The 18,054-nt window shown below is 41.5% G+C and overlaps 1 protein-coding gene across 8 annotated transcripts in view; it reads left to right on the forward strand.

Moving 5' to 3' along the window:
• prdm16 (PR domain containing 16) overlaps nucleotides 1-18,054 on the forward strand; it is a 208,045-nt gene that overhangs the window by 101,607 nt on the left and 88,384 nt on the right. For 7 of the 8 annotated variants that reach the window (XM_054746352.2, XM_054746357.2, XM_054746353.2 and 4 more), the window contains exon 3: nucleotides 16,790-16,840. In XM_054746352.2, coding sequence (XP_054602327.2) covers nucleotides 16,790-16,840 — 51 coding nt within the window. The remainder of the gene's footprint in view (nucleotides 1-16,789; nucleotides 16,841-18,054) is intronic. The other variant, XM_015967557.3, reaches the window with a different exon arrangement.

An 18,054-nucleotide genomic window follows, 5' to 3' on the forward strand; every position in this document is an offset into this window, starting at 1 on the left:
TGCTTTAGGGCACACTAGTTAACTAGTGAGCAAATCTGCACCTCACTAGTTAACTAGTGAGCAAATCCGCACATCACTAGTTAACTAGTGAGCATATCTGTGCCTCACTAGTTAACTAGTGAGCAAATCCGCACCCTACTAGTTAACTTGTTGACATTTTGGGGCCCACTAGTTAACTAGTGAGCATATCTGCACTTTACAAGTTAACTAGTGATGCTTTTTTGCACCTTACTAGTTAACTAGTGGGCGCTTTAGGGCGCACTAGTTAACTAGTGAGCAAATCTGCACCTCACTAGTTAACTAGTGAGCATATCCGCACCTTACTAGTTAACTTGTGGGCGATTTGGGGCCCACTAGTGAACTAGTGACACTTATTTTGCACCTCACTAGTTAACTAGTGGACATTTGTACCCTCTCTAGTTAACTAGTGAGCAGTTCTGCCTTCACAAGTTTACATGTAAGTGTCACACTGAAGCCACTACTAGTTCACTAGCTGAGGTTCCTCTGGCCAGCATGTTAACTTGTGTGCCGCATGCAAATGTTTGGGGTGGGATTTTACGAAATTCCGCACTGTGATTGGTTGTCATATTTTATTTTGACACAGGGAGCCAATAGAGAGTCTTAATTTGAGAAATTCTCCGCCTCCTAATTAGAATTCTGCGCAACTAGCTAGCTAGTGTGAATGTAGACTTGAACTAGTTTACTAGTATACATTTATGTCCTCACTAGTTAACTAGTTTGGACAATGGATGCATCAACTAGGTAACTAGTGAGCCTGCTGCCATCAACTAGCTAGCTAGTGAGCCATTAATGGTTCACTAGTTAACTAGTGGCACTGACCTACTCCAACTAGTTAACTAGTTAGGAGTTAAGCCTTCACTAGTTAACTAGTGTGCACATTTTGGCCATCAATAGTTAACTAGTGAGACACAAAAAACCTTCAACTAGCTGACTGGTATGCACTTTGGCCTTTACTAGTTAACTAGTGAGCCATTTATGTGACAACTAGTTAACTAGTGAAGCCAAAATGTGTTCACTAGTTAACTAGTGCACATTATGTCTACCACAAGTTAACTAGTGTGCACATTTTGGCCATCACTAGTTAACTAGTGAGACACAAAAACCTTCAACTAGCTGACTGGTATGCATTTTGGTCTTTACTAGTTAACTAGTGAGCCATTTATGTGTCAACTAGTTAACTAGTGAAGCCAAAATATGTTCACTAGTTAACTAGTGCGCATTTATGTCTACCACAAGTTAACTAGTGTGCACATTTTGACCCTCACTAGTTAACTAGTGAGACAAATACCTTCAAGTAGCTGACTGCTATGCATTTCTGCTTTTACTAGTTAACTAGTGAGCAGTTTTTGTGTCAACTAGTTAACTACTGAAGCCTAAATGTGTTCACTAGTTAACTAGTGCGCATTTCTGCTGTCACTAGTTAACTAGTGGGCACATTTTCACCCTCGATATTTAACTAGTTGACACAAACATGTCTAACTAGTTAACTAGTGGACAGAAATGGCTTACATGTTCATGACAATTCTGGCTGATATCCTGATATCAGAATAAATGCTCATTTGGCTTGCCATAGAGGAGAGGGTAAATCTGTGTGACAACATCCAGCTCAGAGATGCAGATGACTTCCAACCAAGCTATTTTTCTTTGAGAGAATCGAGCAATAATACCATGATGGTTTGAGCGCAAGAAGCGCTCCGTGCCCAAAGAAGGTATTAAGATGTCTCAAATACATGACTGCCCTCCTCCTCTTCATCTCCATGTCTTTCAGTCACTCTCCCTCTCACTCTCAAATCTGGGATGGAGGCCAAGTGCCACCAAGGACTCTATGGCTAATAAATCATCCTCATTTCAACATCTGTCCAGCCCCAATTGGCTGCCCACTGCGGTCACCCCACCCCTTGTGAAGATGGGTCTTTGGCTGTATTCCTCTTTTAGCATCCCTCTATACTCCCCCAGTGACACCCCTTCCCAGACTGACAAAACATCTATTGTCCCATGCCAAAGTGAAGAAGAGACCCTCTTTTCCCCTCCCTGACAAAAGACGTCTGAAGCCAAGATGGGACTGCCAGCCGAGATGCCTGGGACCCGGCAGGGGTGCCCCCTCTCCCCTTTCTACTTTTCTCCCGCCCTCCGGTTCATCCATCCCTCACTCTCGCTCTCTATTTTACTTTTAATACTCCCCTCCTGTGGGGTCACCCACTCAGCTCACATCCCACCCTTTTCATGGCGCTGAACTCAGCCTCACATAAAGACATCAAGTGACAGCAGTGAGAGAAAACAGTCAGATTTGGCAGAAAGAGATATTCGACATGGCTGTCAGTGGCCATTCTGTGGGCCTTTTGTTCCCTTGGATGTAGTTGAAATAGATAAACAGTCATAGGCTGAAAAGCAGGGATCAGAAGCTTGTTGCATTTATTAGATTTGAACCAAAAAGGAAGAAAAAAAGGCAAAAACTTGCTGCTGCCAATTAAAAGGAATGAGGCAAAAACTGTATTCATTGTGTTTAGATTTGTCGTCATGCCTGAAACTAAAACTAAGCCTTTGGGTAGCTTTTTGTGGTTTCCTGTAAAGATGGATGGAGGTCTTAACCATTGTGTCTGTGAAGCAGAGATCATTTGGTGGAAATTGGCTCCTCGTTTAAGATGCACTCCCCTCACAATTACTCACACAGCTTCTTTTAATATGAATGCACCAGACGTTTTACCAACACCACAGTAGCCACCAACAGTAGGCGAAGCACAGTGATTTGTCTAAACAGTGTCCCTTTAAAAAGTCAGAATTTTACACACACACACACGCGCACGCACACACACACACACACACACACGCACGCACACACACACACGCACGCGCACACACACACACACACACACACACACACACACACACACACACACACACACACACACACACACACAAACGCTAATTTCTAAATTACAAAATGAATTTTGATTTGAGTAGATTGATGGGTTAAATTGAATGGGATTAATTATATTGACGAACATGCATAATATGTAAATATACCGGAGTTAGCAAGAGTAGTGTCCAGCTGTTGTCCCATAGATAGTATACACACCTTACATAGGTAAGACATAGTACAAACATGAGTAAGGCATGAGCAAAATAACAATACATTATAGAGGTCCTTCACTGAAAAATCATTTTTAACTTTTTATTTTGAAAATGATCGGTCATTCTGAGTTTTTCATGCAGGCTGAACATGAAGATAGTCTCCTACACCCCTCTTCAGGTTTGGCTTCTGATAGAAAATCGACAGTGAAACTCTAGGATTTGAAAAACCTCACAGATCAACATCACACTGACACTTAACATTTATTGACTCACTAACCTTGACTAACAACGAGAAAGGCTGTTGTTGGTTTAACGTATGGAAAACCGCAGAGAACACTTTGGCTAGTAGAAGCTAATTGTTAGCATTAGCAACTCCACCACACAGCAGAACTTCTTTAGAATTGTGGAAATAAAGCATCGGTGTTGCAAAACAAACAGATCACGTTGCTGTTAGCTAGGCCAAGGCAAGATGTCCAAATTTCAGGAAATAAGGCTCCAAATCCTGATTTGCTCTGAAATCTCAGCTTACAGTTCAGTGATTTTGAAATTTGGTAAAGTCCAAATTGATGCAGAGGTTTTTATAAACCATGACCAGTTCCAATTTGTCCTTTTCAATCAATAATGAGAATACTGATTAATACCTTGGTCTCTAAGCTGTGGTGCAGTTTACAGGTATCTTTGAGAACAACATGCACCCAGTTTTCTTTCTGTTAAAGGAGAGGTGATGTTCTCTTGGCCAGATTAGAATTTTTGACCAGGCATTTGTGAGAGTTTCTGCAACAGTATTTATATCTTCACCTTGAATAAAAATCAAAGGGCCATCAGTACAGATTATTGTGTGAAGCTCAGGGCAGATGGTTGGTAAGTTGTAGACAATAAGTCGGGTTCCAGAATGGAGCCTTGTGGCACCCCAATCTTACAGCTAATAAGGGATGTTCTGATGTAAAGTCTTCATCAGGTAAACACCTATTGTCTCACTTACAGTGCTCATTGGTGTAACTTAAACCTTCAAGCATAGATGTATGGAAATGTTTTCATTTTTCTGAAGCTGCTCAAGCAGGGAAGAACATTTACAAGTAAGCTCTTATGATGAATTAGGCAATTAGCGTCAGTGGCATACATTTTTTTTGTTTCACAATTTATTCCAAATTATGTCAACAGAGGTGCTGTAATTAATGTTTGTGCGTGTGTGTGTTGGGTTCATTATGCATGGAAATGTATTTGCATCTTATGCAGAGTTTTGGGTGTCAGCTCATTGAAATGTGACGAGTTATTATGGAAAAACATCTCCCAAAAATGTGTTTAAGTCTTCTCCATATCCTGCCTTTGATTGCATGACTACAAAATGTCAAATTTAGTTTAAAAATTGCTTCTTTTTTTTGACAAAGTTAAAGAAAAAGATCACAATCGCATACTTTTACAGTTCCTTTCTTCCATTCAAACATGTAGATTTCCAATTAGTTGCTGAGGAGAATAGCTAATTTACCACAGCGTGCAGGCGCCTGATGTCTCAATCTGCTGGGTGTCAGCTCTGTGAAAAGGAGGACTTGAAACACACACGCACATGCACACACACACACACACACACACACACACACACGCTCATAGAGCAAACGTGATCTACAGGCATAAAGTTTAAATGAAGTGAACAAAGGAAGGAGGTCCACTTAAAACAGTTACAAAGTCTTATTGAAGCACATGGGCAGCAGGAGAGACAGCAGCTCAGCCCGGCGGCCCCCAGATTGACTTGTCTAAGAGTGGACAGCCCGCCAGCTTCTCCACACAACAACCACATTGTCCGCTGCCCCAATGAGCCAGAGCCCGGTTCTGCTCCTCAGGGGGCTGCCTCAGACGAACACATTATGGATACATGTTAGCCTTGGCTCGCCTCTCTGTGCTGTGTGAGGCGCTGAGCGGAAGAAAGACAGAGGAAGGAACTATAGGAGATGAAAAATAAAATGCATATGTAGGTTTTTGAAAGCTACAGAACGGATACGCCAATCAACAGGTTAACTGCCGCTAACGCGACATGTCCCTGCTTTTTATATCTAAAGTAAGTTTGTGTACACCACTTCAGAGCAGTGTAACCTGCAGCTAAAATAGTGGACTGATGAACCACGTCAACTGATGTGATGACGAAAGTTACTCTAACCCCTTTTTGTAATCCAGAAAGTACATATAGTGTAAAGGGAATGCTTTGTTGTGTGCATCACATTTCAGGTCAGATTATTTACCTGGAGGAAATCTGCTGCAGCACGGGTCATGGTCCAACTAGCACGGTTCCTGGTATTGTGCTGGACGGAGCCAGTTCATGTAACCCAGTCTGTTTTGTGCCAAGTTGAGTCAAAGTATGTTATTTGGATAAAAGGCAATGGTTCAAGTTTTTCTGGTGGCTTCTATAAATAAAAATACAAGCATTCCTCTTAAAAGAGTCAAACTGAGCACTCAAACACAAAATGGTTGTAAGAAGGAGTTTTGTTAGCTCTAGAGCAGCGGTGCCCAGTCCGAGTCCTGGAGGGTCGGTATCCGGCAGAAGCTTGTTAATCACGTGCTGATTGAAATCAGGTGTGTTGAAACTAGAATACATTTCAAATATGGAGGTTACTGGCCCTCCAGGATCAGGATTGGGCTGTTTTGACTCCGCTTCACTCCCTTCCCCAGACCACTGTTAAACCTGAATGCTTCCCCTGTTAAAATGTTGGTTTTTGGTTTTATCTCTAAGCTAGCATTAGCCACAGACAGGCTGACTGACACTAGCCATTCTGTGCATCAGTAGCAAGTCCCTCACTCACTTAGTGACCCATCACATGCCACAGTCTTTATATTGCCCAGGGCAGCTCTGTGATAACACACTGTTAACAACAATAATGTGCAGCGCAAAGGAGCCACTGGAGCTGCCACTGTCAGGGTGAGTAAGTGAGGTCAAGGGCTTTTATCACCTAATGACGTCGCACCAAATGCACCCCAGCTTCACTTTATCATCATCACACTCAGCACATTACGTCTGCTCTCTTCTCACTGGAATCTCTGGTCCTTCGTTTTAAAGATTTCCCACACTTTTCTTTGGTTCCCTGCTTTCCGACGCTAACAAAATGAGGGCGGAGAAAGGAAGAGAGGGGAGGGGGGAAAGTCTTGATGGAGCTGAGCAGGAATGGACTGTGCCTTCTTTCCTCGTGCGCCTGAGGGAAAACACTGGTGTTATTTTAGAAATCGCACTGTTAAAGATTAATGTAAGCCTGGAGGAGTGTGTCATCGTTTCTTAACGACTGGGGCCACGGCGTGGAATAAAGCCGTCACTGTGCTCTTTTCCTCAGGCCAAGGACAGACACGTCTCCTCTCACCAAGCTCCCCGTGGCTCTCTCTCCTCCTCCTTTGTCCAGTGGCTCATTTCTTTTACTCGCTGCTGCAAAAATGGTGATTTTAGCACCTCCTCAATTCTTAGTCCGTTTTTTAAAAATGTTATTGAAATGATTCAATGCAAAGAAGACGGATGGCGCACATCCTCACTCTGCAGTTACAATAACAACAGAAGAAAACGAGCAGAGGTGGTATTTTGCACACATTTTCTTTGCTGATTGCTCTTGTTAGATGACTAATGGAAAGTCCCAGAGCCAAGTTGTGACCATGCAGCTCCCCCAATAAAGTCATCCATCACCCTCCCACAGACAGGCCAGACAGACAGACAGCAATAAAACACCGGTTCAGAGGCTAAGACGGCGCATCCTATCTGTACACATCAAGCCTTTGTTACGCCAACAGCTGGGATAATGATGATAACCGCATATCACAAAATGAAACCCCTATCACAGACGCCGTTGAAGACAATGATAACAGTTGTTAAAAGCTGATGATGCCAGTGATAAAAACCCCGTGAGGTCTGACGAATCTTCAGCCTGATTCGTGTAAACGGGACTCAGAATACCGTGCTGATAACAAAAGAGCTTGATAAGCCACGGAACATCAGTCTTAGTGACAAAGATAGCTGCGGCTTCACTAATAGAGCTGTAAAGAGCATTTGCCTTATATCACCCAGCTAATAAACTAATTTGATGAGCCCGAAGTTCAACTTGAACGTTCTTTGACAATAAAAGATCGAGAGTTTTGTGCATGAATGAAGTTAAATAGATACTTGGCAGGTTTGCCTGCTTTTAGCACTCGCTAGTGTCCGTTAGTTAAACCAAGTATGAAACTTATCTTCTTGCTGTGGGTTCGACTTTTTATCACCTTAATCTAACAGTTGAAATATCTCCTCAGCTTTCATCAGTGTCTACAGGAGCAGTTCATCACTAAATCAAACGTATCAGATGAAGGAAATGTGCTGGAAGCCGCGTCCAGCTCCACTCCAGTCCACAGGGAGCGACCCACCAACTCTGAAGTTGCAAGTCCGGTAGTCAGGCCACAGGGCGGCAGTGGGGTCATTAAACCTGTAAAGAGTCATATTAACACATGCTGGATCAATATAATGATTTAAAATATGAAAAAGTTGCTACAGTAAGTGTCTCTTTAATAACTGTGCATAACTGGTTCCTAAATGACCATTTTTAAATGGTAAATAGTCAGTATTTCTATAGTGCCTTCTTAGGGTTGTATAGCCCCCCAAGGCGCTTCACAACACAGTCATTCACACATTCACACGCTGGTGGGGATGAGCTACAATGTAGCCACTTCCCTGGGAGCACTGACAGACTTGGCCTGGCGAACACTGGCGCTACCAATCTCTTTGATCACCACCAGTATTAAGTGTCTTGCCCAAGGACATGACAGCAGCATTCTCTGGTCGGAGCTGGGATTGAACCTGCAACCTTCTGATTACTGGAAAGCCTGCTCTACCTCCTGAGCTACAGTTTTTTTATCTATTCATTATTTAAGAACAAGCATCTAAGAGTTTTTTTTTTCACTTTTGCAACATCATAACATCCTTTTGAAGTCTGAAACCATCCCTCTCATACGATCAAACCAGCAACATTTAAATTCCTGAATGTAATAACATCAAACAAGAGCTTTTGTGCAACAAAGCACCAGATTGTCTCCCTTCAATTGTGTCTTCTCCTAACAGTCTTCAAGGCCAAAAGACATTACACTATCATTTTCAAGAAGCGGCGGACAGCTGGTTTTTCCCACCCAGAGCCGGTCTCGCTGCCGGTTGCATATTTAACTAGAGGGGAAACAGTAAAGCAGTGAATCACGCTGTTACAATGGTCTGGGACACCGCAGCCATAATCGATTTCATTTGCTATATAAATCATGACAGCTTGACATTTATTGTGGAGGTGATGGGTTTATTCTATGGACTTGGAGACAGCTCCTCTGGTGATAAATGCTGCTATGTTTTAGGAGCGAGCACAGAGTACAGAAAGAAATCTAAAGAGGAGACTGCAACAGACGATGTGGTGAATAATTAAAGTTTAAAATAGGGGAAATGTTTTTATGAAGATGCTGCTCTAGTTTATTTTTATCTTTTAGGTCTTTTTAGGTGAGCTGTAAATTATTTTCTCCATGTCAGCGATTATTCTAGCTATGAAGAGCTTTAATGAGCAACTGGGTAAAAACACTTCATAGCTGATGAAGTTACTGAATCTACAAATGAGCATCGTCATACATGTCATCATGAATCAGTCTTTTTTTTTTTTTGTTTTGTTTTGTTTTTTTGTTTTACAGTGCGGGTGCAGGGTCTTTGTGAAAGACCAGTACAAAATCTCCGGCCACAATAGCTAAAGAAACTATTTACAGCCTGTATCTCCAGACAATATCTTTGGCAGTAGCAACTGGCTTAACCGCTCTGGTCCTTATACGTTTCCACTGTGTAAATAATCTGATGGGCCACCGAAGGAAAACAGGGGTAAACAGCAGCAGCTACAGCTCATTTGTTTTGCACAAATGCATTCTGTGTCATATCACCCCATCACACTCAAAATAATAGCAGCCATCAGGACTTTTAAACAGTCATTATTTTTCTTGGTAGTCATTTCATGGACATAAATTTAAATTTCTTTTTGATGTTATCATTAGTATAATAGCATTCAGCTTTGCTTTTGATTTTGTTTAATTCTGTGTTAAAAAAGTAAGACAGAAATGCTCTTTATTCCTTCTTGTGGGTCTTTTTTTCATAAAAAAGTGACTTAATGATGAACTGATGCAGACTTTTGGGAATGTGTTTTTAGTTTCATGTTTAAATGGTTACTGTCTCATATGTGAACGCAAGGATCTGGTTGTTCTAACCACTAAATGACAAAAAACATCTGAGCTTTGTGTCCTTGTAAACACAAAGTCTATTTCAGGACAAACTTGTATTTAGCAAAAGGCTAGGTAAGGATTCTCCATTGAAATAATCACAAAATAGTCTAATGGCTCAATCATTTTAGAAGGAAGGTTACATTAAACTGGCTCGGAGGTTGTTATTTTCTCTCCTTTAAAAAAAATGAAAGAAGTTACTTTTTATTATTACTTATTTATATTACCGTACTTATTATTTAGCAATTATTTATTTTATTGATTAGAATTGTCTGTTCGTGACTTATTTTATTAAAAAGTTTTAGTCAGTTTGTTCTGACTGTAAGGCGCTTTGTTCAGCTCTCATGCTGTGTTTAAAAATGCACAGTACAAATAAAATGGTATGGTAATCTGTAAGTCTGCGGTGAGCTAACGCTGCAATGTTTGTAAAACGACACGAGCCAGCTTAAAGCTCCAGAGTTGTTTAAATAACTGAAGTCAGTTAACAGGAGCGACCTAGAAGTTATTTTTGTACCCCTAAGAAGCCACAGCATTCTTTGTTCTTTTACTTTAATATCGGGTGGAGCAGGGTGGAGGCTAACGTTGAGCTAACAATACTAACAGTGAATTAGAAGTAAATCATCAGCTATGACAAAATCTCAAGCTACTTTTTTAAACACCAACAACTCAATATTACATTGAAATGTATGTGTGACATGAGTAATGGGTCAGCCGTGGTTTTTACTTCTTTTATTGAGTCGTTCAGGATCATAACTGCAGGCTAACAGCAAAATGATGAAAAAAACACTTATCTAATGCTGGATGCACATTACCGTAATAAGTGTAGTAAGTGCTCCCTAGCATAAAACACCCAGGACTGCTAGCACCAGATATGGCAGCATATTTATCTACTTATATACTTACTGTGTATGACTCGTCTTTGCTAATCTTCTAGAATATTTTGCCGCTGATCCGTAACTGACAATAGCCATGAAACTCACGTAACTGCAGAAAGACGGCAACTTTTTAATTACAAAAAATAGGTTGAAGTATCCAAATTTGACGACTTGATGTTATTCTTGTTTCATTCTTACATGTTGCACCTTTAAAAAATTAATTTGGTCCACATAATCTGTTCTGAAACAAAAGTGCTTCATTGATTAAAGTTTGGTTATGGATCTGTATACTTTTTCTTTTGTGCGTATCATTTAAAAAAACAAAACAGATCAAGTTCATATTTCCTTCCTGATACAAAAATACCTCCATATTTTTTTTTCTGGGGAAATCTTGTCACACTTTATAAATTTGACCTTCTCAAGCATCATTATAATCATGTTGTAAATTAAACCTTCTGGGTCCTAAAGAAAGCTTCTACTTGTCTAATCTACAACCCATACACACACGCACTTAGCCTCCAAGTCGCCAGAGACTCTTTATTTCATTTTGGGCTCGGACCCAAACTCCTTCTAGGTGTGAGCGAGTGTGTTTGCATGATCACAAAAAAATGCAACAATACCTCAGCATGAGTTTGCAGTAGGATGCTTGACCAAGTAACACACCTAGCACATACGACACTAGCATTCAGCCAGTTCAACATTCATTTTTTGTTTCATATTTTCTTTTTTTCTCCCAGACTCTGTAAAATATGCCCCCTTCAGGCCTCTGGGTTGAGCAAACCTTTCACAACATGCTCTGGAAATGCAGCAAATGACAAAAATGATGTGAAAAGCTACAAAATCGTTTGTGTTTATTTTACAATTTGGGAACTATGTCAACATTTGTTCCAAAACATTTCTGCTGTTGACTCACCAATTGTCAGTCGTCACATGATGATATCTCGGTGGTTGATCTTGAAAAATGTTGATGCAATAAGCGATCCTCCTGCCTGCTTCTCTTTGTCCTTTCCCACCTAGTAAAAGGAATTCCTGGTTTGAATTAAGGATTCATTTTGGCAGCAGATTGAAGTGCAGACAGTGTGGTCTTGTGTGCTGCGCAGATCAGATTTATGTAAGGCGAACATGTAAACATTCATATATGCAATGGAAGGGTAAACATCTCATCCAGCTGAGGCATGTAAAATGAAAAGTAGATGTGTCATGACCCTTGATTTGATCCATTTGCCCTTGAGTCAAGACCTTAAATCTTTCACCCATAACCTCTAGCTTGCTAAAAGGCAATATGTGTCACGGGAAGAATTTGAGATCATTAGAAATAAAGCAATATTATTTTTACCCCTGCCACCTCGTGTCAATAAATAGTAACTTTTATCAAAATGACGAGGCGAGATGTGATATATCATTATCTGAAAGGCACGCTACGGCTCCTGCCTGTGCTGTGTAGGCAATCCTTTTAGTCCAAAAGTAGGGTTATTTATTGGGTCTCAAGCCTGCACCTGTCACAGTATCTGCAAGCAGAAGATCTATTGGCATGCCCTTATTCACTTATGATTATTACTGATCATCTGCCCAAATGACTTATCAATAAAGCAGAGGCCAAGCAGATAATTTATCCGCATGGTTCTGTCAACATAAGTTCAGACTCAACAGCCCTAAAAGGATAAGGACGTCAGGTGATGGATGGTCGTGCAAGGCTCCCGTGAAAATATGACCCTTTTAATAAATTTGCAATATCCTTTTCTCTTCCTCCCCTCCGTCCACCTCCTTTAGCATTCCTCCTAATCTCGTCTCATGAAAGTGAGCTTCTTTCCCAAGGTTTGATTTCTGAGTGAGCACAAGCATCCCGCTTCTTCGTAGGGAAACTTCAAACGCTTCAGGTGTTTGAATGCAAGTGTTTGATTTGCTCATTTGCAACAAGGTTTTGACAACCACGCTGCATGTCTAAGCAAGATCCGTGAACCCTGCAGGACAGTGAAGTCCGATGTCGGTGGAAAACCTGCCAGAAGATCTCACCAGCGTTTTCTTCATAAATCACACAAAGACTCTGGGGACATCCAGGGTCACCGCTCGTTCAGTAAATATTAGCCTCTTGTATTTGATAAGTGGCCATGACTTTTCAGAGCTATACAATAGTCCCGACTGTTTGCCTTCCAAATCTAACCTTTGTGCTCTTAAGTTCTGTCTTCGAACAGCTCGATGTTCTGTCACAGGCCGCACCCTGACCCATCTGGATGTGGGGTTGGGTAACAGAGTCAGCGTTAGTACATCGTCCTATGTGTCAAGCCAATCTAATCAGTTCTTGATCTTTCCGATAGTCCATTTCTGGAGGGTTTTTTATGCATTTACCCATTGTATCATTGTTGAATGAAGTTCTAATAATAAAAATCAAGCAAAAGTGAAATAACATTAGGATTGTATCAGTGATAAAGGAAAATATTGCTCTGGTATAATTACAGGAGCAAGAGTGCACTACTTCTACCTATTAAGATAACCACAGATGCGTCTCGTACGTCAAGCGTCCTGGGATTTCACGCCTTCATCTTTTCATTTCTTTTCTTGAACTCAACAAGAAACCTTGTTTTAAGGCACACATTTAAAACCTCAAACAGCCCTGGTTTAGTTTTGGTTCAGCTGTCAAAGGCCCTATCTGAGGGAAGTCCAGAAATAGCCACATTTTACACCATTTTAAAAGAAGCCAGAGAAAAGACGTGGAGCCACAAGCTGCCCCTATCTGGCTGGATGCTAAAACTAGACTGGATTAGTCATGTAGCCACAGTCAAACTATCTCTGCCAAGAATTTTTAAAGTTTTTTTTTTTTTTATCAGGGATTTTATGTGATAGGAACAGACTATACAGAAACACTGGTGACATGTTTTGATAGTTATATTTTTCCTCCTTTTTGGGGAGCTGCTTTGTGATTGTAGCACCTTCTAGAGTCCTAGAACCCCCCCAAGGTACTTTAAAACACAACATTCTTTCATCCATGCACACATTCCCACTCTGGCAATGATGGACCACACTGTAGCCACAACAGAGACAGAGGTGGGGGTGCTTTACCCCCTTTGGTGCCCCCAGGTACATCCAACCACCACCAGCAGGAGAGGTGGGTGAAGAGTCTTGCCCGAGGACACAACTCTTTTCTACCGTTGTCCTGGAGATAGTTTAGATCAAATTTGCCTGAATCATAAAGTCGGGGCTGACCCATATATTGAGATCATGTTTGACTTAGTGGTTACTCCTTTCTTAAGGTTTCATGCATGAGAAACATCAGTCCTAGGCTTAGACACAGAATCCTCGTTTCTGCAGTTTATTATCCAGCACAGCCATCACAAATTACATATATGTATTAAAAAAACACTTCCCGTCTCATCTATATGTCAGAAAGCTCAATCACCCACCCGAAGCAGGGTCACCACAATGACGCTCTGTCAGTGTGCCAAAAAGCTGCAACAGTTCCCAATAAATGTGTAGCACAACTTTCAATTTGTGGCTTTCTTGGTGTGGCTATTGCAGCCAATGGCTTGTCAGTCAGGGCCCTGGTTCAAAAAGCCTTGAGGTTTGTTTGCTGCTGGTTCTTTTTGGAAACTTGTGGCTTTGTGACATCCGCAGTCATCCATTGGGCCATGTTGCTGTATTGCCTCACATTATCCGGAGTTGAGCCGAATTGTTTTTGGCAACACGATCCTAACATTTTCCTACGGAACAAACCTCCAAGTGGGGCCCTCATCTTCTCTTTTCTCCTCTCTGGATGAGGATGAGCATGCCACAACTTTACTGTACTCTGGTGGCCATGTTGTGTGCAGAACTAGCATACGTTCCTAATGGGCCTTGAGCAGAGACTTATCCAGGGGGTTCGTTCTTGTGTTCCCGTCAATTTAATGAGCTCTAGAAACACATTCAGTCTCATTTTGCTCTGTCGTTTGCTTTAGGCTGTGACAGATCTTGTGAAAACAAAACAGCAGACCATTCACCGAGTGTCTCTCCCTACGTCGTGTTTTCATTCGTCTGCTTACTCATCGTGCCGTGTCATTTGGAATGGTGCTTAAGTGGCGGTGAAAAACTCCTGACTCGGTCCAATAACAAAACCCTGCAATGAAACGCTAATAATGGAGGGGTTTTCCGTTCCTCCAGCCCAAGGGGAAAGCACACACCTCACTCATGATGAGATACAAACACACATTCGGTTACACACATTCATAACGAGAGTCTGGACAACTCTCTGGTGGAAGGATTCTGCAGGTGGCTGCACTTTCATCAAGCCACGACTGGATTTGTTTACGTTTGAGGTCATATGGGCCAGAAAGAGAAGTTAGTGTGCCCAAACACACATTTACACACTCTGTCTAATTACCCTCACTTCAGTGTTTTCTCTTTTCCTTAAGCCATATTGACATGTCAGCATTTAGCAGGGTAGATATAGAACAAATGGACAATTTACCTCCCTCTGTATGGTGGAAAATCTATCCCTCTCAACATAAGCGAGTCTGTATTTGGTCTCGTCTCTCCACCAGAGGAACAGTCACTTTGAGATGACGGTGACACGTGCCATAAATCACAGCTCCGTCGGTCAGCAGCAATCACATTTTCCTTCCCTAATTAATTGCGTATTTATTTGTTTGGTAAGGTTCTGCCGCGGTACTCGAGTATTCAGTGTTTGTCTGGAATGTGAGTCGGTGCAGTCAAAGCAACCCCATGTTTAAGGAGGATCTCCACCTGCCGTTGGATCAACAATGTCGCCATCATTCTGTTTATTTTATGAATTAAAACTCCTTTGTTATCGCCAGTCCTTTAACCATCAACAATCACCTTGTTACTAATTATCAGTTAGAAAACAGAATATAATAATGTGTTCAAGTCAGAAACGGGAAACTTCATAATTAGTGTCTTTGACAACGAGCTCAGTGTCTTGGCTGAGACCCCCCCCACCCCCCCACCCAGACACACACACACACACACAAAGCTGAAACACATTAAGGCATCAGTAAAACCACTCATCTACTTGCATGTCTTTTGGCGTTTTAGGTTACACACACACACAATTTGATACACACACATATTTACACTTGGCATGTAGCTGAGGAGACTGGGAGTGTGTGTGTGTGTGGGGGGGGGGGGGGGTCCAGAAATTGTCCTGTAGCTGTTGAGCGCCTGGTAGCATTTTAGATGACCCAGCCAAGCTGTTGGTTTTGTAAACTGTTGCAGATGGTTCGGGGCATTACAAGAAACAGAAGCCCACCCCAGCTCCTCTCTCTGTCTGTTTTACCATCAGTAGTACTCCGGTCCTAAACATGGCCACGTCTTACACCAGATACACTAACCTCCTGCATAAACCTCATCAATTCATCAAATTATCTCTTTGCATCATGATGTAAAGTTACCGTTTTACAATGCACCTTTTTTCTGCTCGAGATTCATAGTAAGTAGTTACACTGTTGTAAGTATTTGTGGTGTAATCACAACCATTTGGTAGAACACATCCCTTGACAGCATAGGAAACTATAGAGTACAGAACATCTGCTCACATGTGGCCCATCTGGTTCAGTCTAAAGCACAAGCAGAGAATAAACAGAGAGTTGCTATTTTCTGTGTCATTGGGGTAAATGGACACATTTTTATCTAGATTGCACAGGAATGTGCACAACTTTGAGATTGTACTCTAAATTAGTAATTATTTCCTGTTAATTGAGGCCTTGCACGAAAAGGTGCATAAAAGAAGTTACTGTATGCCAGAATTCAAAGAATAACCCCACAGTTTCCTGCAGAGATTCCACAACAGATAAATGTCTCTTTCCCAATCACAGCAGGCCACGCAGGTTAAGGGAATACAAACTTTAATATGTCAGCTCTAATATAAAGGCTGACAGTCCGTACAACACAGCCACTGTTAAAGGGCAGATGTGGAGGATAGTGTGCAGGAAAAGGAAGGCCCAACACGGAGACAGGGTTGGGAGTAATTTCACCTGAATCCTGAATGTTGGTCCTTGACCTAAATATTCTCAGCAAAACCGTTTGCATTGCTCTTATTTTTTGATCCTCCCGGATCAGAAGAAACAGAAACAGGTAGACGAAGTCACGTTTTTGTGTGAAACACCCTCTCATTGCAGCAGGGCAAGCCCATCTCTTCATCATGCCCTCACTTCCTCCATTTCCTCTGGCAGACACTGGGAGCATTCTGCCACCCATCTGCATCCCCCCTAGTAAATATTGCTTGAAGGCTTAATTATACACACTCTCAATGACAAACTCACACACACACACTCTCAGTGAAATTTCCTGCAACGCTGATGCGGAGAATTAACATCAAATGTGAGCCATTCATTCATCTAAATGTGTGTAGTGTTATGTTTGCTTCTGGTTGTGTTTTCGTGACCTCTCGGCCCGTTATTGTGTCCCTCTGATCACACTTATACCCCGGAGGGTGTGTTTGATGAACTGTGAAGGCCCTGTGCTCAGTGATGAACCCATCTAACGGGTCATCATCAAAATGGCTTTTTAGTAAATTCAAAAAATTTTCTGAATCAAAATGAATTTGATTGCAACTTGTTTCCGTGCCATTGACATGTGCATAAATATGATTTTGTTTTTCCCAGCAGATGATTAATGACCATGAAGATGACTCTCCGGACAGTTGCATCAAAAAGGTAGAACACTTGCCGTCTTTGTCTTGTTTCACAACCCAAAAGAAATGTTTACTACACATCATCAATACAATCATCATCTTTGATTAGCAGAACCTCCCTCCAGATCACATGAGTGGAAAGTGTTTTAGTAACCAGCAATCACTGAATGGTCTGTAATCCGGAAAGTCGCCTCTTCACCCATGCACAAGCTGTGACCGACACGTCTCATTGACTAGTCACCGACCGATTTATGGGGTGATATATTTATTGAAGAGGCTGGGCTGTTTGTTTTTTATGGCCAGTGTCACAAGGTCAAGAAGAATGGCTAGAGAGTTCATGTCCATCTAATGGTCCATAAAAGAACAATGGCCGCTGCAGAGGGTTCGCTCTTCCTGAGAATTCCTGAAATCACGCAGGAGTGGTCACAACTGTAAACAACGGTGTTTGGGTTGGAATCTATATTTAAAACAACACTAAGATATCATTTTAGAGTAGAAATACATTAGCCTGGATTCCAGTTTTACTTCAGTTTTTCATGTTATATTAATGATCAGGTTAAATACTTTTTACAGAAACAATTAGAATGAGATGATGGTCGATTTTTCTTCAGCTTTGCTGGAAAATTAAACAATATGACAACAGGAAAAAAGTGGAACTATTTTTGCTGTAAATTATTTATTTATTGGATATTTCACCAACAATGGGGGATGTAAGAGAACAACACAAATGTGTCCTTTGAGTATTTCAAATGTGTTGTCTAACTGCAACTAAATAACTAAAATTGTTTCAGATACAATAGTTTTTCCGGAAGTTTCAAAATGTAACTATTTTGCTAAAAGTACTTTGATTTCTTAGTTATCTGTCTGTGGTTTGCCTCAGCATCTCTTTTCAACTTTAGGTAAATTCATTGGCATGCGCTTGTTCTATTTATTGCATTAGGCTAACTTGTTGCAAAAAAAATCAAAACATATTCATGTTTAGGATCCACCCTAACAAGGGGGGCTACACGGGGGCCCAAGCTTGCTGTCAGGGTGGCACTGGCCCACCATGGACCACTCTTAGAACCACCCCTGGTGTAGCGGCATTTCAGTTTATTTGATGAATATCCATCCATCCATCCATCCATCCATTTATTCATCCATTCATCCATCCATCCATCCATCCATTTTCAGCCGCTTATCCGGGGTCAGGTCTTGGGGGCAGTAGCCTAAGCAGGGAGGCCCAGACTTCCTAGC

The sequence above is a fragment of the Nothobranchius furzeri genome, chromosome 15 (assembly GCF_043380555.1).
Source record: "Nothobranchius furzeri strain GRZ-AD chromosome 15, NfurGRZ-RIMD1, whole genome shotgun sequence".
NCBI lineage: Eukaryota > Metazoa > Chordata > Actinopteri > Cyprinodontiformes > Nothobranchiidae > Nothobranchius > Nothobranchius furzeri.